General features: G+C 35.5%; 2 protein-coding genes across 3 annotated transcripts in view; one reads left to right on the top strand and one right to left on the bottom strand.

The window, feature by feature from the left end:
- Positions 1 to 224: 224 nt before the first annotated feature.
- The window catches only part of LOC140749018 (spermine oxidase), a 41,412-nt gene continuing 18,098 nt past the window's right edge, over positions 225 to 23,538 (bottom strand). Inside the window, exons 1-8 of one of the 2 annotated variants that reach the window (XM_073082018.1) lie at positions 5,432 to 5,647; positions 4,698 to 4,868; positions 4,123 to 4,338; positions 3,345 to 3,552; positions 2,767 to 2,963; positions 2,121 to 2,492; positions 1,621 to 1,743; positions 225 to 895 (exon numbers count right to left, since the gene is read on the bottom strand). In XM_073082018.1, coding sequence (XP_072938119.1) covers positions 775 to 895; positions 1,621 to 1,743; positions 2,121 to 2,492; positions 2,767 to 2,963; positions 3,345 to 3,552; positions 4,123 to 4,338; positions 4,698 to 4,868; positions 5,432 to 5,436 — 1,413 coding nt within the window. In that variant the 5' untranslated portion in view covers positions 5,437 to 5,647 and the 3' untranslated portion in view covers positions 225 to 774. Of the gene's footprint in view, positions 896 to 1,620; positions 1,744 to 2,120; positions 2,493 to 2,766; positions 2,964 to 3,344; positions 3,553 to 4,122; positions 4,339 to 4,697; positions 4,869 to 5,431; positions 5,648 to 23,538 lie in introns of those variants that run through there. The other variant, XM_073082019.1, reaches the window with a different exon arrangement.
- LOC140749019 (uncharacterized) overlaps positions 14,485 to 23,538 on the top strand; it is a 38,812-nt gene continuing 29,758 nt past the window's right edge. Inside the window, exon 1 of the mRNA XM_073082020.1 lies at positions 14,485 to 15,163. Within this exon, the coding sequence (XP_072938121.1) occupies positions 14,610 to 15,163 (554 nt within the window). The 5' untranslated portion in view covers positions 14,485 to 14,609. The remainder of the gene's footprint in view (positions 15,164 to 23,538) is intronic.

Below are 23,538 nucleotides of genomic sequence, written 5' to 3'. Positions count from 1 at the left end.
AAATAAAAAAAATGCCTTGTGTTCAAGTCATTCCATTTATTTTACATTTTGGTGTTGGGGGATTGTCAATATGGCTCGCTTGGCTCTGATTGGCTCGCCGACGTCTGACGTCATTTCCGTTATATTTTTTTCAATCAATAAAATACAATATGAGCAAAACTGTATAAGTGTATTTACATACATGTGTTTGTATGGATACTTTTTTCATAAATTTTGTGAAAATAAAATACAACTTTGATAAATTAATTTTATTTATATAATATTTTAATATTCATATCAATAGTGTGATCAAGTAAGTGTACTTCAATAAGTATTATATAGGAATATTTGTTACTTATTAATAAGTAGTTCTAGTATAGTTAATAAAGTACTTAATAACAGTTAACATTGTTTCACTTGTAATTTATAACACACATAGTAAATAAGCAATATATAATTACAAATTAAAAAGTTAATAGTAGTCAACCTCATTATATTATTGGTAAATAACAAAAAAATATGCATTATCGTAGTTAAGAAATAAAATAATAAAAGAGGTTACTAAAAGTCAATGTAACAGGTGGTAAACATAACGTATTAAATATGTAACAAAAAATAGTCGCAGTAAAGTAATAAAAAAGTTTTCTAAAAGTATTCTTATCGTAGGTATTTAAATACCTAATTTAAAATATGTTAAAAAAATACACAAGCGTCGAATACTATAAAATTGTTTGTGGTTGCTTCTTTAGGTGAACAATTTAGGGTGATTTTAAAGCAATAACATGGCAACACCGATTACTTCTTGAATGTGGCAATAAGCCGCTCAGCTTCCCTGAAGCCGGATTCCACAGCGCCGTGCGCGGGCCCGTGGTGGTGGTGAGATGTTGCTTCCCCAGCGAAACATACCACTGGGAATCTGTTACAATAAATTGTATTTAACTGTCATAGATTAGTAAAGATACTTCGCCGCCTTGAAATTGAATGAAGCCACAAACGGCTTATTAGTAAGTTCTTTTTTTGAATTCTTGACAAATAAAAACATTTTTAGGGAAAATAACTAACTTACGAATAAATTACTAATACTGCGTATTTTAATAAATGAATAATTATATCAAAATATATTTTAGGGACATTTTAGCACGGAGACGTGGCAAAACTTTTTTACGTAACTATTTAAATTCTCAAAACTGGGTACATTTTGTTGTTAGGAGTGAGTAATCTTTACTAATCTATGTTAAGTGTAGAAAACACACGTTTGATTATGATTAAAATAAAAAGTGATGTCTGTGGATATGCTCTTATCATAGACATTGTTGTTTATGGTATTGGTATGGGTATGGTATGGTTATAATAAGTCAATCTTTGCTTTTAATTTTAGCCAATTGATAACTGTCTTATGTATAATCAAAGGTTTTTATATAACGAGGCCATAAATAGGGGTCTGACTGGCAAGGTACAGTCGACCTTATGAACTTTTTGGCCACAACGGTTATATCTCTCTTCATCAATCGTAGATATTAATCTATGCCATCAATGTGCATTATAGTCGAATAGCATATTCTGGAGATTTTCTGGAGGATGTCTCCAGGTGTGGGATTATTCCCAAAAGTGAGAAGAACGAGTTACAACTATAAAACCTACCCTTTGCTGCTGTCGTGGTACAGAGGCTCGCTAAGAATGACGGCACTGCCACCTTGTTCCTCAGTGTCAACGCCACGGTATGAATATGTACCTCTCGCTAAGGGATTGGAAGCCCATTGTGACCTGGAAAATGTAGGGTAAAATCGTTAAAAACATGTAATGCGCCTTTTAAGTTATATAGTTTTTCGTTCTGAGCTGAACGGTACGACTACAGAGTGAATCATAAAGAATATTTCAGGCTTTCATTACATTTATTCTTTTATAGAATGCATTTGGCAGGGGTCCTTTTTGTATTTCAAGTCATGACATAAAAAGTTGCCAATTTACATTGCATGGACTGCTTGTTCGTTCTAAAACTTAGCATTAAATCTTTAGTGCATAGTAAATTATTATTATCTCTTCTACTCTTGATGCGACTACAACTAAATGACTATCGGAATATCTTTCCGAGGGACTTATAAACAGATGGAAAATTAAAACGTAAAAAGTTTTTCACTAACCTCAATACAGCTTTAACGGGAGTCACTTTAAACTGTTTCTTGAAGACCACATCCATGAGTTTGCTAACTCCAGCCTTCACTCTTTCTGGGCTAACTTTCTCCATCTCCTCCGCACCCTTGCCATATATCCAGGCCAGCAATAAATTAGGTTGGTACTCCACAGTCAAGAACCCATAGATCTCCGTAACCCATTTGTCGTCAGCAAATTTGGCTTTGTCCTCTTCAGTCCAGAGGAGGGAGATATTGCCTGGAGACTTCGGCCACCAGGGTTTGGTGAACTCGATGTAGATTTTGTCCAATACGCAAAGTTGGAGGGAGTTTATGGATGTAACTTTCTCTTTTGGGAGAGGCGGGTTGAAGAGCTTTTGGTGTCTGAAAGATATCAAGTCAACAATGTTTTTATTAATGGACAACTTTAGAATTCGGGAATAAATCAAGAAGAAGAGGTCCTCGCCGCCCCGTTAAATGTGCCGTCGTGGGTGTGAGTACAATTTTGTCGCTCCGGAAATAGGTCGACAAAAGTGTCGTGGGCCGGCAATTTCCCATATAAATTCGATTATTTGATTCTATTAAAGAGACTAGCCAAAAAGTAACAGTTCATGGTGTACCTAATGGTATTGATTGAGTAACTTTTTGACATATTTACCTCTCCTTCAAAACCCCAATAGACATGGTCACGATAACACTCTTCGCCGCGTACAAGCTGCCGTCCTTACACCTCACGTGGACCAATGAGTGGTCAGGCTCCTGCCCCGGCTGTGTGCTTCGCCATTTGATTGTCTCCACCTCCTTATTTAAGAGAATCTGGACCGGGATCTCTTTAGAAGGGTCTGGGTACTTGTTCTGAATAATTCAAGTTAGTTAAGATTAAATTTGGAGCTTTGGACTAGGATATTATTGAAGTTATCTACTATTACTTTTCCGGCTACTACTACTATCTAAGCTACTAGATAGTAACCTAATTCAGCAAATGTCTGCTGCTTTTCCCACTACTAGATAAGTATTAAAAGTAGTTAAATTTAATTTACTTTTGATCCATGCCTAAGACAGCACTTACCTACAATAATCCTTTTCCAATATGTGTCGGAAAAACAGACTATTATAATATAAGATAATCATCTACTTGGATATGTAAATAAGAAGGTTTTGGAGGTGTTGCCCCGATAAAAACTGAATACTGAAGACTTTTGAAGACTGAAACAGATCTTTGTTGAAGATACTTACCAAAAGCACGTCCAGAAGAGTCTTAAACCCCCTCCCTTTCCAGTTGAGCATGAACTCTCCCTCGCATCCCCAGTGTTCCTCCAATCCCTTCAGAGATTTGCCTGTCTTCGGATTAGTTTGACCCCCAACATGATTGTTCCTCTCGTACCATTCTACGAAAGATTTGGCTAGTTGCGGATCTTTCTTCAGGATTGGGTTTGATTTGGCTCTAAAACAAGACGATGGTAAGATCAATATTATTTCATCACCATACAATTCGTCAATCTTAATGCAGGAACTTTGGATAATATGATTTTTGCAATAATAGCTGATGCACGATACTGTAAGCTTCTGTGCGTTGTAAATTTTAATGTGGAAAGCACGGCTAAATAGTTTCTGTACCTATAAATGTAAAATTATCTGTATGGAAATAGTCAACCAATTCAAATGGAAAAAATCAAGGCATTCCTCGAAATTTATTACGTACATACGTTTTATTTCTGCCTAATAATAGCAGTGTTAAGCGCTGCTGTATTCTGATTTGGTAACATACCCTATGTCAAGGGAGACATGGTTTTTCGAGGCATTCCGGGTTAGTCCTCAGGACTAGCGGCGTATTTATGGTCCACCTCAGGTAGTAATCTAATATTTTTTGGGGGTATATTATAGACGTCCATATGCGGCAGTAGCTACTTACTATCAAGTCGTTCAGGCATGATCGCCTGCTACTTCTGTATTATAAAAATACCTACAATCTACATTCTACTTAAATGGTAGAAAATTATCACAAAACACTTACGCATTCCTCACACAGTCAGAAAGAGATCTAGTGTTCGCCTTATCAGCCTTTGCAATTTCTTCACTTATGCCTTTTGTGATCGCATCGATATTTTCGTTTGGTACCAAATCTCCGTTCGATTTGACATACCATGCCGTATCTGGGCCGGATGGTCTACCCAGAAGATCAAGAGGATTGGCCAGTTCAAACACTACGTTGTCCTTTTCACCATGACACCTGAAATAAAAAATGCAATTATTTAAAGGGTGGTAGAGTCCCAGAGTCCCCTGAAGTTCGACTCCGGCGGCACTACCGCCACACTTATTTCTACTTAATAACAGCAGTGTTAAGGTGGTAGGGGATACATACATTGCCGAGGCATTCCATGTTAGCCTCCAGGTCCCATCTGTGGCCGACCTCAGATAGTCTACAGTAACTTGTTACCATATTTGTCTATGGTAAGTTTTAATTAAGTAAATAGAATAAAGTTCTACAATGCTATCCAATGATAACAACCGACCGGATCGGCCGCATATCTCTAAACCGTGCCTAATGTAGATTGGTTAAGATAGACAAGCCAAAGATGTTTTACATACCAAGCAGCACCAATATCCAAAGGCCCCTCTCCAAACTGCACAGTCTTGATTCTTCCCCCGATCCTGTCATCAGCTTCCAGTCCTAGTACCTTCAGCCCTGCATCATGAAGCTTCCGTAACGCAGCGATGCCGGCTGCACCACAACCAATCACGACGACATCCATTACTGGCCTGGATAAATCAAAAGAGAAATCTATAACAATATGATGGGTTTAATTAGATGACAAGATAATAAACGAAAAAGAGATGGAAATATATTTGTTGCAGATATAAAGAAAGAAAGAAAGAAAGAATTCTAAGAGAAATAATCACTCTTTATATCTGCAACAAATAATCACTCTTGTAGTATTAAGTGTTGCTAACTTCTGGTTTGAAGATTGTGGCATGTACGGTATATATGTATATGTAAGGTACGTCTTTTAATAGTAGTAGGTATTAGTTCTGCCGTTTCGATTTTGAGAAGTTTAGCCAGAATTTAGAAAGGTAGGTATAGTATCATTAACAATTAAACGGCTAAACAATAAAAAACAAACAATAACAAAATAAGTAACCCGAATTTATTGTCTCTAATGTGAAAATGCCTTATCGACCGCAAGGTAACGGTCATTATAATTGTGACAACTATTACAACTTTATAAGTAAGGAGATAATTAAGAACTTAAAAACATATTAAGTGAGACAAGTAAAAAATCCGAATTAATTTTCTCGGCAAAATATTTTTAATTTTTACTTACGCCATTGCCGACAACGGTGATTCCAAAGACAATATTAATAAAAATAAATATATTTATTCTGTTTTGCACTGCAGCCTGAATTACCTTACTAAAGTGACTGGCCGTGATAATACAAACTTATCTGTGTGAAGTGACCTTATGACTCTTATGTAGTCTTTTTTACGCAATACACGATAGTCTAGGGTCAAATGTTAATTTACTTTAGTAGATATTTAAAAAGTGGTTACAATTATTTATTTTTTTATTTATTGCATCTCTATAAAAATAAAAAGATACTAAAGGGCACTTATATACCTATATGTTTATGTTATTTGTATTTGTCAACCGTACAAAGGTGCATAGGTTTTGCCAAGTGTACCTATATGTTACTGTAGGGGTTTACTTTATTTCAACATTTATCTTGAAAACTAAGATGCAGTCAAGTTTTTCGAACCTCGAACCATGTCCACAAATAGGTAAGCAGAGTAAATATTTTAGAAAGAAATATATATTAAATATAATTTCTTACGAAAATGAAGACAACGTTTACAAAATACAAAAAATAAAATAAAATGAAAGTAACCGAAATTAACTAACAAATATGTTTAAAACACTGTTTTATTTTTGATGTGAAACATCTATAGCCGCACGTAAAACCGATTTCTGGCGTGGCGACGCATGCCGTGGCGCATACGATGGTATATATATACAGTCTATATGCAGTAGTGTGTACGGTGTGGCGACGCGTCGCCATGCGCAATCGAATTCAATAAATAGTCATCGTTATCTGGAAAAAATCGTAATATTTTATTTTATCATTATGACATATTTAGTTCCTATCACAATATGTTCTTTTCTGCATATTACTTTTACAAAATAATGTCGATGTTTCACATCTGCCAGGCGTCCCGTGACGGCTCACATTTTTTTACAATTACATATGGTTCGGAAATATCTCACTTAATCAACATTGCTAAAATAATAGGTCCAATTTAAAAATAAAACATTTCCTTTACATCTAACGGCTGCAGTTTCATAAAAATCTAGGCTCAGGACTATAAGCTGGTTTGCCACCGCAGCGTCACAAAAACATTACGTGGTGGGGTGTGGACTAGACCTGCGGCATTCTTCCACCACTTGTGACACGCGACTACGCGTATCGTTGACCATGAATAATCTGAGAAAGGGATTAAAACTTAATCGAGGTCAAGGGACTTTTACTAATTTTTATTAAGCTGAGTCAAAATATTGGCAAATAAGAAATTAAATACCGCGTATACTGAGTATCCGTTACATTTTAAAATGTCTCGATTCTGCGATGGTATTGATCTAAAATCATATTTGTACATTTTATTAAAATAAAATTATTCAATGGAATGGTAGAAATGCATGATTTTTATAATAAAAGAGTAGCATGCGGTCCACCTGGTAAACTAGCTACTGCGTCCCATGGACATCTGTAATCAACCCCAAATAAGATCCCTACCTGAGATCGCTCACAGAGGCGCCCCTACACCTAAGGGCTAAGCTGGAATGTTTCGGAAAAGTATTTTTACCTTACCACACCTTTTAAACCAGAACACTGCAGCACTGAGCAAACAGGTGTGGCGGTGGCACCACCGGAGTTAAACCGCAGAGGGTTGTACCTCCTGAAAACATTAGTTCTAAAATAACTTCCCCAGATATAATCTGGATCTGGAGGATTTTATTAACTTTTACTAGAAGTAACTTTTTATTAGTTATTTTAGCATGATTTATATATATATTTTATTTTAGTTTTTATAATTAGTTTAGTTTACATTACTTTTTGATATGTAACAATTTTTTTTTTATTATTTGTTGTAATTACTGAACTGATAAAACATTGTAACAGCAAGTAGCACCCCACGTGTGTGCCATAGAAAAGTATGTAGGACAAATAGTATTACAAACAATAATAAATAATACAATAATAAATAATACATAACAATAATAAATAATAACACTGAAAATATTGTCACCCTACAGAAGATGCAACGCCGCGGACAACGTCCTCTCAATGACGTTTTTAGACTTATTACATGAGTTCTAAGAACCTGTAGTAGTTCTAGTTGATCAACAATTACTTGTAGCTCTTAATGACTGGTTCTAGCGAAGCTACTTTGATACTCATTTGATTTTATAAGACTTATTTAAAATCTGCTACGGCGACACTTTCTTATTTGTAATTCGATGGGCCATTTTTTTATGATATAGGAGTAGCAGACGAGCATGCACTTGATGGTAAGTACCCATTTCCGCCCATAGACATCTGTAATCAACCCCAGATAGGATTAGATATTCCTACCTGAGGCCGGCCAAAGATGCGCCGCTTCCTCTGAGGACTAAGCTAGAACGCTTCGGAAAAGTTTGTCTCCCATACCACACCCTTTAAACCAGAACATAGCGTTCAACACTGCTGTTATGAGGCAGAAGTACTACTACAGGAAGGAACTACAAAGTGTTCAACCACCTTCAAACAAATATGATAGAGTAAGTGTGTATACGTGATATCGTAGTGGTAAAAACTCGATCGAGAGGTCCGAGGTTGGTATCCCAGGCACGGTCCTCTGATTTTGTACTTAGTTAATTAACACTTGCTGAGCGGTAAAGTAAAACTTCAAGCACTTAGAGTTCCTAAAAACATTTTAGTCGTCAGGAGTACCAACGCATCTCTGGCTAACCTCAGACAGGACTTCAACCTATTTAGGCATTTAATTATAAATGTCTTAGAGGCAATGGCTACTTGCAACTAAATGTTTTGTTTTCGTATTTCCTCGTTTCTTTACATAAAACTGTACCAGTTTTTGGCTATGTTCAGTACATTGGTCAAATTAAAATTTTGTATTCATGTATGATTTTTTCAGTAAAATCTCAGATTTCCTCATCATATTTCCTTTGCCCTTAAACAAGCATTTACTATTACTTACTTATTAAGTACTTGAAGCTCTGCCACTTCCAGTTCCCACGTATGTACGGCAATTTTCCTACACGAACAGGCAGTAGGGATGTGATAAAATAATCAATTATTTTTATGTATAATCGATTTTTATTAATCGGTTTCTTTTATGGAAACTGATTATTGCAACGATTATTTTAAGTCAGTGGTCGCATCGTGCGTCCAAAATCTACAATTTGTGAATAAATTTCGAGATGACGTATAACCGATTTATTCTGAAGGTTGAATAATCGATTATAATAATTGTTTTTTTTCTGTCGTTTCACTTCCCTAATATGTCAGTATGCTTAAGTTGCCTACGCACCATTAAAATAGTTTTTGCGTTCACGTCATTAGTCATTCTAGAAACTTGATTGCTTTTCGTATTTAGAAAATGATTGACAGCTTTCTTAACTATAAATATAATATTTGATTCAAATTGTTAGTAGCGTCGGGAACAAGTACCCATCTACAGCTTGAAGGTGGTAGAACCCTTTGTGGTTCGACTCCGGCGGCACCACCGCTACACCTATTTCTACCTAATAACAGCAGTGTTACACGCTGCTGTGTTCCGATTTGAAGAAGGTGGTGAGGGAGACATACATTTTCGAGGCATTCCAATTTAGTCCTCGGGGGAAGCGGTGCATCTGTGGCCGACCTCAAATCAAATCAGTCTTTATTTGCAAATAAGGTTATACAATAGGTGTTCAATTGATACAATGATCTCTTATTTTGCTAAATAGCATGCAAATATAAAATTATAGTTAGTAGGTATTACAATTATTAATTATGTTTATGTCAATTATTTTATAAAATATATTTTAGGGTCAATTTTAACAATGTCAATATTTTATTTACTAAAGTCCATTGAAGTAATTTTATCATTTAAATATTCATTAATTGTGTAATAACATTTTCTTAATAATAATATTCTATCGGGGATTGATTACAGTTGTCCATGGACGGCAGTAGCCACATACCATCAGGTGGAGGGCATGTTCGTCTTATTTTATAAAAAGCTGCAAAACACATTTGGGTTATAATTTTGATTTACCAATTTTGATGGATTTCTCAGTTGCTCCTTCTTAGTCAATTATCAACCCAATATTGCTCCACTTCTTTGGATTTGTCTCTATTCTCAGACTGAAAAGGGCAGTCGTTTGCTAAAATGCAAATTGGTAGATTTCACATAGATACCTTTGAAAACTTTTTATTTCACATTAAAGTTTCTCGCGTCACACTACTGTTGTAATATTCGGTGGTGCCTCTTGATAATAAAGGGTTCTACCACCTTCAATGTATTTTTAGAACATTAATAGGCGATTGAGCCCACTCCCGGGGTCAAGTGTTAAGCTGTGTCAACATATTGGATTTATGAGCGAAACCTCATACACCGCTAAAACCCTACAAGCATCAGGTTACGTGCGTAAATAGATTTGCAGTCACCTCTTAGTTACTTCCTTATGAAGATGTTTTTATAATATTGAAGAGAGTACTTTTTGTAAAGCGGCAAACGAGTGGAGTCCATCTGATAGTAAGTAGTCAATATCGTCGATAAACATCGCTATGTAGAAGCTATCTAGGTTCTATCTCGATCTGAAGTCGATCACCGATTAAACTATATTAATCTAAATTTATCTGACGACGTGATTTTAGAATTTCAGTAGTAGTTGCCCATACAAATTCCAATCAGCGCCCCTAGCGGATCGTGTCAGAACTAGGAAATCGTATGGGCCAATACGTAAACAAAACCAAAACAGTCATATTTGTCGAAACGTAAAAACTCCTGGTAAGGGTACTGGTCTCTGAACTACAGGGACAAGTAGAACGTAGGCCTAGAATCTCAATTTGAAAAACCTTGCGCTCAGCAGTGGGACAAAATTTGGTATAAGATAAAGATGATAATCTTCGATCAAATATATCTAAGATGATAATGAACAATAACATAGGTACCTAAAGTACCTAGTAACTAACACCGTCCGTCAGTTGTATAAACATAAAAATACCGTCCGTGTTACGAACTTATTTTACATTTGACCTAATTATTACGTAGAAAGGGCAAACGCAATTATAACCTGTAACTTATCCATATTTCGTATATTAAGCAACTTAGTGGGCGTCAGTTTTTACAAAGCAGCTGACGGACAGGTGTGGTCGCACGTGCCTATACACCTTACACTATTGGACAAAGTGATGATAATTTTTTTTTAGTATAGAAGGAGCACATGAGCATATTGTCCACCTGATGGTGAGCGGCAAGTTACGCCCATGGACGTTTTTAATCAAACACAGATAGAATTAGAGTCCAGCGAGCGGTCGGCCACATATGCGTTGCTTCCTACTCTTGATGAATAAGTTAGAATGACGAGGCATATGTCTCTACCTACATAGGTATATCCATTAACAAAGCCTGTAAATATAGTTGTCAGTGGTAACAATGCACATGTTGTCAGCCTTACGAACTATTGAAGCTGTCTATAGATATCTAGATAGATAATCCCGAGAAGCAAAATATTTATGCGGACAAAACTGCGCCATTTAGTAATATTCAATGTTAACCAATTTTTACCTATAAAGTGATTAGTCAATAATTTATTGCCTAGGACTATTATACTGCGAAGTGTGGTATCCAAGAAATGGTTACAAATTTAAGATAGATCTACCAACGGGCGTCTTTTGATTACAAACGTTAGTCTTGCCGGATGCCCCTATCGTTGTTAAAGTTTAAATACTCGTTCTGCATCCTGTACTCTGAGGCTAGAATGTGAATGTGTACATTGTGTCCAATGCATAGCGCATATGCATTACATATATATTTACGGTCTTATTCATAAAAAGTTATAGCACACTTATAACGTTGCTATAGTACGATTGTCAAAAAGTGTTATTCATAAACGAATTTTAGGCACTAAACCGTTCTATAAGCCTTCTATAACTTATAGAGGCCAGAACCCTACTATAACAGTGCTATAAGACAAAGATGGCGGACTCTCATCAGCTGATTAGTGATTACTAAACGTCAGTAGGATAATATATCTATGTTACTAACCTAATTTGACAATATGTTTTGAATAAATTTTAAATGGCAATGTCCGTTTTGTATATAAACTTGAAATAATTTATTTAAATATCCGATAAATAACATTATTATATCACTATTTCAAATTACAATGCAAATTTTACAAAGCTTAGATATTATTAATAATCTAGAAAACCGTCCACTTCGAAGAACATTGCATTGCACCAAAGAGTGATCCGTTTTCTTTAAACGACGAAGACTTTCTGAAGCGTTATCGCTTTAATAAATCGACAGTAAATTTTATAATTGATCTCGTACGTAATGATCGTAAATTAGATCGCGGAGATCCTGGTACACCTTCTGAAATACAATGTTTACTGCCATAAGATATTGCGAATGTTTACAAAACGAAACTTAACAAAACATTTATATCCAACCAATTTTCACTCCTTTATCTTTTAACAACTTTTGCTTAATATCCTATTTTAACAAATAAAATATTTTTAATTTCGCGGTATTTACAAATACAATGACACTGACATGTTATTTGGTTTTATTGACAACGCATTGACAAGAATGTCAAGACAGAATATTTTTTTAGTACGAAATAATGTCATTTAATGATGTTTATCTATGGATATTTGTCAATTTGTTCGCCGAACTTCACTATAATGGCAACATTTTCATTTATAGTTGACTTTAGCGACACATTAGTTATAGAAGGTTTATGGAACGTTTATGAATAAGCAGTTTTATAGAACGTTTTATAAGCTTATCGAACACTTTAACTAATGAGTGCTTAAAACCTTCTATAAGCATTTTTTATGAATAAGACCGTTAGAGTCTAAACCTACACTTTAAATTGTCACATGTCACATGCTGTAAGATCTAGAAAGATCTTGTCCAAACCGAAAAATAGAGTCTTAGTGCAGTGACGAATTAATTTCATAATCTGCACTTTGCTTTACAACTTATCCTAATCCTAACTAATAATATAAATGCGAATGTGAGTTTGTTTGCTTACTACACTTTCATGCCTACATAACTGATTGTCATGAAATTAACCGATTGTCATGTTAATACATGTTGTCAGGGGTCCAGTAAAGGACATACCTTTTATCCCGAAAAAAGTACCGTTCCCGAGCGAAACAAACTATTATAAAAAAAAGTTTAGTTGTAAAGACCCCCTGTAAAATGATATAAAGCTATTTAACATTGATGCAATTCTCACTTCTCGTCTGTGTGTTGTGAAAATCAAATACTAGTTATTTAACAACTTAGACGATGTTTGTCGTGTAAACAATGTGACCTAAATTGTCATACGAAATACTTCTTGACCCACAAACGCGTATACGCCTCGTCTGTAACCTTACCAGGAGTTTTAAGTTTCGACAAATATGACTGTTTTGGTATTTGTTTACGTATTTGCTCATACAAATTCCAATCAGCGCCCCTAGCGGATTGTGTCAGAACTTGGAATTTGTAAGGTTACTGAACCGATTCACAAAGTTTGGTGTGGTCAGAAATTGTATGATCGCTAGTGGAAAAAAATCATGCTATCGAAGGGAACAACATAAGCTGTCGCTATAACAACATGCAGGCAAAGGCAGTGATAACCTAGTGGTTAAGAAACTCGGCCTCTTGATCGAGAGGTCCGAGGTTCAAATCCCACGCACGCACCTCTGATTTTTCAACTTTATCTGCGTATTAGAAATTAATTATCACTTGCTAAAACGGTGAAGGAAAACATCGTGAGGAAACCTGCATACCTAAGAGATTTATTAAAAAAAAACTCTCATAGGTATGTGAAGTCTACCAATACGCACTTGGCCAGCGCGGTGGACTATGGCCTAATCCTTCTCATTCTGAGAGGAGACCCGTGCCCAGCAGTGGGACAGTAATGGGTTGATGATGATATAACAACATAGGACAATAACTGGGTGTGCAAATGTTTAATCGTCGGAGGCCGTAATAGTTGTGGTTGAGTACTCTTCAGGCCTCTCTCGGATATGGTAAGAGACCCGTGCCCACCAATGGAACATAAAAAAAGTTTGCGGTATCTGCAAACTTTTTTATGTAAGAAGTTTGAAGATGGTAGAGTGTTCCTTCGGTGTCGCAAATAGAACTGTTTCATTATCTCACTTCTGTTTCTGATGTTGTTTTTTATTTGAGGTTTCTGATTAAAATTTTTTTGCTAACTAGGTAGGACTTAAATGGTCAAAGGATGATACAAGAACTCTTCCTGGTTCGCTCCGTAGGCACCACCGACAGTCTCTACAAATTGTAATGAGAAGCCTAGGTACAACATATAAAATGAGGTTCAACGTAGTAAAAACACACGAGATCGTGTAAATATTTATAACGAGACGAGCGAATGAAGAAATCAGATATTAATTACGAAACATTCGATAAAACTAATGGAATCATGAGATTTGAGTGCATATCAATTTCATGTGCATCGTTCATTTATGTGAAAACAGTTATAGTAAATATGTACTTGTTTAGTTAAAATCTTATTAAGATTATTTTGTAGTAGAAATAACGTTTGAGGTAGAATGGAATTTTGTAAATGATTTTAGAATGCTAGATTTGTATGAGTTGAAAGGTACATAATTTTCTTGGTTTTGTTTAAGTCGTTGTAAAGAGGTAATCTTAAATTAGTTGTATGAAAGCCAGTTATTTATTGAGTAAATTACCCGTATACTTTACAAGGAAGAAATTGGTTAACTGGAAACATAATTTTAGTGTAATGCCAAAATGTAGAGTCTATAATAAAATGTAGCCTCTTTTAATGATTTCTGGCCACATTTAGGCTGTAATTTTGTTTGTTTTCCTTTCCAATAGAATTAAGGTACAATTGTTTTTGAATGATGATTTCTGCTCAATAGATATTTAATTAACAAACAGCTCCGTCCGACCTTATGTTTACAAACTTCATTATTCGGCTTGTTTGTTTGGGCCTACGTCAGGTGTTTGTTGTTACGCGATTGTCCTCCGCTGTATTGTCGGGGTAAGTTTGGTCGTTGGTGGTTGTCGAGTGCACCCTGCACCGGTTTGATTGACATAATTACGTGCAGGTAGCGAGCGGCGAGGGGCGCCGAGCCGGCCAGTCGAGTTGCGACCGTCGCGCGCTGCGTTCGTGTCGCCCGTGAGCGCATACAAAACCGGCCGAATGCCGGAGAACCAGTCGGCGGGATGGCGGGTCGCGGCGTGAGAGCTGCGCTATGTTGAAGCATGCACAGCGGCCGCCGGCGGCTAACGATGCCGACCACCGCTACCAGAACATGCCGCGGCGGCCGCACCACCATCTTCCTCTCAACGTCTCCACACTAGATTCCTCGAAGCACTCCGTGGGAGGAACGTCCGCGAGCGTTAGCCCCGGCGCCCAGCCTCCGGCCACGGCTCCCGTGTCCGTCGTCTCACCGATACCGATCACGTCGCCCCCCAAGTTGGCGAATGGGAATGCAACGGGACTGCAGCCGGCGAGACCGGCCCTGAGCAGGGCTCGGACCACGCGGGCGGCCACGGAAGAAGCGCTCACGTCTCTAGCACTGCTGTGCCTCGTCAGCTTGCTGCTCGCTCTGCTGGCACTGCTGTTTCTGCTGAAGATATCCGCGCCCGCGACTAGTGCTCCCGAGGAGTTCGCAGTGGTGTACGAAGTGACGTTAGCATTGTGCGCGTTGACGCTCTCGCTGAACCTCTGCTGTCTGCTCGTGTGTGCGATCCAGTTCCTGTTCGCGGTGAAGCTGGTGCACTCCCCGTCGGCGCCGAACGGCCGGTGAGTCCGCAAATCAATCAGTTCGTATCCGCGGCCTCGCGTCTTATCCGTTAAAAATACCTCGGAACCGGTTCCGCTGATTACGTTCCAGTACGTTAGGATACAAGAAAAAGATACCGTGTTGGTTACCGCATAATTTAAATATTTGAGTTCGCCATTGCCACACGATAGTGACGAAATAATTTCAGTCAGCGGGTGCAGTTTTTGAGAATCACGGCGCAAAGAATTCAAGTTTACTCGTAATTAATTGTGGTTAGCTATTTGTAACTGTTCATGCTCGTGCCTATTCGCGTTGTAGACTCGACTTTAAATTCTTTATTACCGGTTTCCGATCCACTACATGTTCTATCGATGGCGCTGATCATGGTTTATCAGTATATACGTTGGTAGGTATGTAGTAGGCAGGTGGTAACGGTCCCCTCTGTCGGTTATTTGTGAATGATCCGATAAAAAATGTTCCGTGTTCAACGGTTGATAATGATAATAATTCTCGCACGCTTCCATATTATTGTCTGGTTTATTGTTTTTCAATGTAACGCCGTATTGGTTCCAATGTATAATTGCAGCGTCGATAATTGGGTTTACGGTAAATTATATCGCGATTTGATTTGTTTACCTACTTCAGACGCTATGTGCATTAAAGTGTACGATTATGCTTATCGAATTGCAATTCTCAATTTCTGTACCCATAGATTAGTAAAGATACTTCGCCGCCTTGAAATTGAATGAAGCCACAAACGGCTTATTAGTAAGTTATTTTTTGAATTCTAGACAAATAAAAACATTTTTAGAGAGAATTTACGAATCAATAACTAATACTGCGTAATTTACATAATAGATAAATAATTATTTATATCACGGCGTGCGTAAATTGACGTTTTACGCACGCTTCGCGTGCGCAAAACCCCCATTTCCGACCCCGTAATATAAAATTTTATACAACACGCGGACGAAAAATGTTTTTCTGACTCGTGTGATTGCAGTCCTCGCCTGCGGCTCGGCCTGCAAACTCACACTTGTCAGAAAAAAATTTTTCGTCCTCGTATTGTAATGTACTATTTAAATATTTTAGGGACATTTTAGCACGGAGACGTGGCAAAACTTTTTTACGCAACTATTTCAATTCTCAAAACTGGGTACCTACATTTTCTTGTTAGGAGTGAGTAATCTTTAGTAATCTATGAATGTACCTATGATTTTAGAGTGCAATTATCGCAGATTTGAGACATTTAAATATGTAAGCAATGATATAAAAAAGTAAACGGGTACTCACGATACACCGTTTTAATTTCTTTATTGCTGTTTCGACCCAGCGGCTTCTGTCAAATAATTTAAGCAAATTCTATTGTAGTTAACTTGTGACATTCAACAATAATTTTGTAGTAAGTATTTTACTTAGCTACACGCTATGGCGTGTCTATTTTGAAGTTAAATCTGAAATTTCGACGTGACTGTGGATCTAAACAATAGATAGGTAGGTAATTTATGCTAAAAATTTTGCTAATTGGGTACCTATTTAACTTTGCCGTATTATTTAGTGTTTTTGTTAGCACACAAAAACATCGAGTGGATGTCATGACTTTTTTCTTAGACACCTACTTACCGACTACTTTGTTTAATTTTTATAATTTCCTTTAAATATTAAAGTTTATGTACCTACATCTCTACAAAATGGTATGTTAGTTAATATTTATTTTGTGGTTAATACATGGTTCGACACTGGAAGCACAACCACACTTCTGTCTAATAACATCGGTATTAAGTTCTGCTGTTCTGATTTGAAGGACTAGGTAGAGACACTTATACAAGACGTTCAAAGGCCGCAAGGGTCGACCTTAGGTTTATTATAAATATCCCTGGAAGGCAATGAATAACAGTCACTTAGATGCACTGCATACTCCTCAGTCCACCTGAAGGACCTACCTTCATCTTCAATAAAAAATAACAATTGATTACTAGTTATACTTAAATCCTAAGAATATAGAATGTAATAATAAATAAATAATGAATGTCTTCTCATTCTGAGAGGAGACTCGTGCAATGGAGACGCCCAGCAATGGGACAATAATGTGCCGCTGATATCAATTCGCTCTACATTTCTTCTAAGATTGTACGCGCTACTTTTCTTATCTGTGTCTTCAGAGATGATATCACTGATGACTTAACCTAGTGTGGTTTGAATATTTTACACATAAAAAACTTTTAACAAAAAATAAAACTGACTTCAATATCATTGCAAAGTAAGCATTTGAATAAAGATTGTAAGATACAAAGGTCTGAAATGCATTTGAAGACTAAATAAGTACTATTTTTTCAATATATTACGCAGTATATTATTATTTCGCTGGATCACGACGTAAACGTATCCAAAATGGGCGCCATGACGGTTCAGTTTATAATACTAATAACGTAAACAATGAAAAATGATAATTATAATAGTTAAGAATATTGGACGATAAATTGAAAATAAGTGATAACCACTTCTGAAACTTACTTTGGATAAAGAGCTAAAACAGCTCAAACTAAGCAATGTTAGTTTTATCCGAACTTAAATAACCCATTAAAGAAATAAAATTCGTATTAAAACAAAACAGCTTTTTTATTTCGCGCTAATAACAGTCTGTGAATTTATGGCTATCTTACCGGAGATTGAAAAGTGCAATTGTTATGTAATTAAAAGGTAATAAAAAAGGCATTATCACTACGGTATACCGTGGAGGTGTGAATAAAGGGAACGGTGTTGGCTATTAGTGCAGATAACTGGGCTCAGTACAGGCGCAGCGCCTTCCGCATTCGCCTGGGTAGGGTGACCATGGTGCAAAGAAATCTAAGATTATCCATATCAGATGTCTACTGTTTGGTGAACTTTAGATACATATGCGTACGGTATTTTAATTTAAGTAAACGGCAATAAAAGAGGTCGAAGTTGAAATGTATGATTATGACATTATTTTTTTCGCTACAATCAATGATCATTCGAGCTCTCAATGATTGCGTGTGACAACATACTGTCTCACATCAATTAAAAAATTGAGCCATTTTCAAATCAGAGCTGTTATCAGAGCATATTAAAATTTCCATATTACATAGACAGTAGCATATTTGTCATGAAGTTTATTTTATAAGAAGAGAAACATTAAACTTCCCTGTTAAGTAAAAAACAGAGGTAACTGTCTTATATAGGTTTATAAGAGTACATCCAAAATCTTTAAAAGCTTAAAGCAATGTTAAAATACCTGAAAGTTTAAAATTTGTTTTCATTTTCCATCAAGACTTATATACTTTGTAAATTGACGAGATAAATTCCACGATTGTCCTGCTTATATCCACTATAAAACATGATATGTGACAACCCTATTAGGTATTTGCGTTGTGACCGCATAGCGCGGGGAGTACTAGGACAGCATAGATAGGATAACTAGAATTATATGTTATGTAGTACATATAATGTGCATAAAATTGAAAGGCGGTAGAGACCTTCGTGCACTATTGGCGGACACCGCATCTTATAGAATAATACTATTAAGTGCTGCTGTGGTCGGGATTGAAGGCAGATGCCATAAATCTTATATATAAAATTCTCGTGTCACAATGTTAGTTACCGTACTCCTCCGAAACGGTTTTACCGATTTTCACCAAATTTTATATGCATATTCAGTAGGTCTGAGAATCGGCTACTATCTATGTTTCATACCTCTAAGTGATAAGGGTTGTTCACTCTTAACATTTTTTTATTTAGATAGCAACATAACGTTTGCCGGGTCAGCTACTAATACTATAAATCGCGGCAGTGGTCTGGTTTGAAGGGTGTGGGAGAACACAGGTGGAGTTTAAATTTTGTCCTTAGGGAAGCATCGGTGATCTACTTTAGATGGTATTCCTATGTATATACGTACTCCTAGTACAAGAATATTCATGAGTATTGAGCACTAGAGCATAGAAAGTGGTCTTCAATTTTCTAAAAGAAGTATTATGTATTGCCAAAAATTACACTACTACTCCCTTCTATGCTAGGTGACTTTGGTGTTATACGCAAGATGTTTGTAAAACTTCAATAGCGTGTTTCAGAATATCTAATATATGTGTCCCTTAGTCCTTGGGAATGGCAAACATTTTCTGTTAGGTTAATATGTATGTCCATGGGCGGCAATCTATCAAACTTATCTTGTTTAATACTTCAATTTAAAAAAAAAACGTGTTTTTCAAGGTATTCAATCTGGTCTTTATACTGAAAGCTAGAATAGTGAATTTCCTCCATTCCGTTTTTAGCTTTTTGTCTACTAGTCGACTTATAAAGGCTAAAGTATATTATATAACTCAATAAGTATTGATGTAAAAGTGCGTAAAATTATGTCATTTATTTGTTGACGTAATCTACAAGTTTACAGTTCCTTTTAAAAACTGGCAAGTTGTGATGTAATATGTAGGCTTTTTATTTCAAATTAAATTAAGTAAGTTATTGACATAACGAACGGGATTAGTAGAGTCGACCAAAAAACAGAAGTAGGGCGGGATTGGTTTAATCGTAGTAGTAGAGTCGACCCTTCGAAAAATAGAAGTAGGGTACAATCATTAGATATCGCCCATTTGTTATAAAACATGAAAATCTTCAAATAACTGACTCATTTAAAAAATAATCTAAAAAAAAAATCGAGTTCTGTTCATCCTTTTACAAAGACATTCAACTCTAATATTATAAGAATTATAAGAAGTAATAGATTTTACATGTTGTATGTTTCGTATATTTGTTAATAATAGTTAGTAATATGTTGTTCTGAAATATATGTGAAATGTCAATCGATTCATCATGGTATAAATTTGAAACGAAATCAAAGCTTCTGTATGAAGATCTTCATCATTTCGACTCAATAACCACATAATATTTTTATTTCTCTGACGTTACAACCATTAAAAAAAGCAATTAAAATATGCACAACCAATAAGTATGGGCTTAATTAACAAGAGTGTTGATAATATCAGTAAAACCGACGCTGCAACAGTGTTGCATGCAGTGTTGCAATCATGACTTATCTAAATCTTTTACATGTTATTTATGACTTTTTAAATAATTATTGAAGCTTTGAAATAATAAAAGATTTGTTGTAGTTAAGTGATTTTTTTAATAATTCAGTACAGCTTTTCAATTAGTAAACAATAAATAACAATGTTTCAATGTTATTATCAAACAAGATTCTCTAAAAATAATTAAATTAGGAAAAAATAAAAAACTGATTAATTTTGAAATAGCAACACGTAAATGTCATGTAATCATAGAAACTTCATTATAATACCAAACTTATTTCGTGAAAGACGTACGTGTACTGTTTGTTATGCTATCTCTTCCATGAGTATTTTTATATTATCGACTAAACCGTCATGTGCCTCACAACTGAACAGTAACATTGTGAGATCAAGTTTGCAAATCAAACCAAATCACAACAAGTAACCGTTCGCTTCCGTACGCCTGACCTTATGTTGTGTAAATTAAAACTGTCATTAAGCACTCGCTTATATTGCGAATTGCGAACGATTTAATAAGTCACTGATTTTTATTTATAAGTATTATTAAGGAATGCGAATAAAATTATAAGTATTTTATAAGTGATCGTGAAAACGATTGTTTTGACGGTCAATTGAGTTTACGAGCTAATTGCTGACAAAAATCCATTGAATTTCAAAGTGGCTTAACTATACAAATAAAATATTTATTTATGTTGTATTTACATAAAGACTGAAATATGTTTTTACTGATTAAATTAATTGCCGATTCAATGATATAGGCTTTTTAGGCCATTTTTAGTGGTCCAGAAAAATTATGTTTCTCTGAATCCACCCAATCTCGACTGTCTTTTGTTAATCGAGTATTATTAAATAATAGCTTAAGTATATCGATAGATATTCTACTAAATGAATTATTACACAATACATTATTTCAAGGATAATGTTCCATAGTTCTTGTAATAATTTCAAGGTTAATTATAAATTGGGTCTCGATTATTATTTTAAAGTTCCGCGAATTTGTTTTTATTTAAATCTGCTGGGCTAATATTTTATTCTTGCTCTTTTTGTTCGTAACTTTGGAAATCGAATGGATTATGATATTATACCTTGTGGGGTCCCTAAACTGCGCTATTTTACCCTTTTTGGATCAAATTCAGGAGAATGCTTAGTGTTCTTACGAAGTTATTCGTCTATTGTCATGAAAGGGTAAATGGTGGCTATGAGGTTTTGTTCTAGGGAAGTTTTTTGTCCAATAGTGGATTTGTAAGCTAATGAACACCTAGATGCTCACATAAAGGACTTAGTACGAGCAATATGTGCTCTTAACCATATGGTAACATTATGAATCTGGGTTCCCGTATAAGCCGTAAGAAGAAACTTATAAGTAATATGTGTTACTTAGGAAGTTGATAAAAACATAATAAGAGAAAGTGCAATTTCAATTCCATTAGTGTTTTATGCGAAATACGAAGACACTTTTCCTACTAATATTAGTTATGAAACTATGTCTAAGTAGACACTGTATGTAATTTACTTCCCTTACTTAATTTTAATTTAATGGAGGCATAGATTAAGGCTTCTAAGGAAATCGGTTTTGAAAGGTAATTACTGTTACAGATAAGATATAATTATATTTCTGTATGTAATTAAAATAAACTTAGCATTTATCTTCTAACGAAGTATCCAAATTGGCTCTTAATAGGTTATTTTTTTATTTTGATAAGTTTATCATATGGGGAATGACAGGTGCCCAATTTACTAAGACATTTGAGATGATTATGTCGATGAAGAATTGAAGATGTTTAAATATCTAAACAATAAACAACGAAAATTTATGTTTTGATTTTTTAAATTAACATTTATAACATGAAACGTGTAAGATCATGTTTTATATGTACTTATAATAGTTGTTACCTGCGGCTTTATCCGCGTGAATTTCGAAAGGTGAATATTTATTATTATGTTACTCCTTAATGGGGGATAATTAATATAACATCTCTCTTCGCCCTTTCAGATGACGATTTTTATAAAAACCCTGATACAACTTTTTATATCAAAATTAACCATATTTCATACAATATACAATTGAGTTCCCCATGACGAATTGTTTTTTTAATGTATATTCTTAACGACTTATATACTATCTCCATAATACATTTTATCAATATCGGTTCAGCGATTTAGTTGTGTGATTCGCATATTTTATAATAGTATTATTGTATTCTTACAACACATACCATTACCATACCAGTGATATATATATCGGTATTGTTATTATTATTATTTAATGGTCACTTTAGCATTTTATATCGTAGTTATTTTTAACCACCGGTTGATGGGTGCTGTGTAATGTTGTAAGACGGTTAACCACAACCAGGTTTAAAGTTTCATTGTGAAATATAGAAAGAATAATAAATCTTCACGGTCATATTTAATTTTAGCGCGATATTTTATGGTTATGGAAGCTTTTGTAACACCACAAAAATGATTTAGACATCTATCGGGGCCAAAATATATTTTTAACAACAAAAACAGCAACAACAAATACTCATTATTTATACACTAAATATAAGAAACGTATAAGACAATATATATATGAGATAGCATGCAAAAAGACGGTCTTATCGCTTAGAAGCGATTCCTTCCAGCGTTTAAGTTAAAGATATATGAGACCTTGAGAAGGTAGGGTACCAATAAATGAAAGTTTTTAATAATATAGAAGTAACAATCGAGCATACAGTCCACCTGATGGTAAGTGGTTTCTGCTGCTATAGACATCTGTGACAAACTCCATATAGATGAAGCTCTACCTGAGCCCATCGCAGAAGTGTTGCCACGTTGCCGCTCCTGAGAACTAACTTGGTCGCCTCACATATAAGTCAACTATCCTCCACACTCTCCCACTGAAACGTAGAACTGCTTTGCGCTAGAAATGGGTGGCGGTGGTAGTGGGGAGCTACCACTCGACTACTATATTGGCTCTTGGTAGCTCCCCAGTCAAACCATATTGGCTCTTTTTTCCTTTCACGTTTCAAAATAAATCATTTCCATAGACCATTTTTGTAAACACTAACTTAAAATAACACGTTTTATTACAAGAATTGGGAAAAACAAATTAAAGCACCATTAATTCGATACGCGTGAAGAATTTTATACATTTTTGTATGTGCCGCGGGGGTCGGTGGTACTGTAACTGTGATTGCGCCGAATGCATTTAAATTACACCTCAATAGAGTGTTTAACTTAGTTTAGGGTCATTAACATTGTTTTATTTTACTAAACATGCTGGGTATAGGAATCACGGAAAAAATGCGGCCATACTTTTGCGTACCTGCTTTGTTTTGAAAACAGTTGAAGTGTTTTTAAGGTAACTT

Source organism: Epargyreus clarus, unplaced genomic scaffold (genome assembly GCF_041222505.1).
Source record: "Epargyreus clarus isolate Ecla_fem2 unplaced genomic scaffold, WU_Ecla_fem_2.2 ptg000017l, whole genome shotgun sequence".
Taxonomy (NCBI): domain Eukaryota; kingdom Metazoa; phylum Arthropoda; class Insecta; order Lepidoptera; family Hesperiidae; genus Epargyreus; species Epargyreus clarus.
This window is presented reverse-complemented; position numbering and strand designations above follow the sequence as displayed.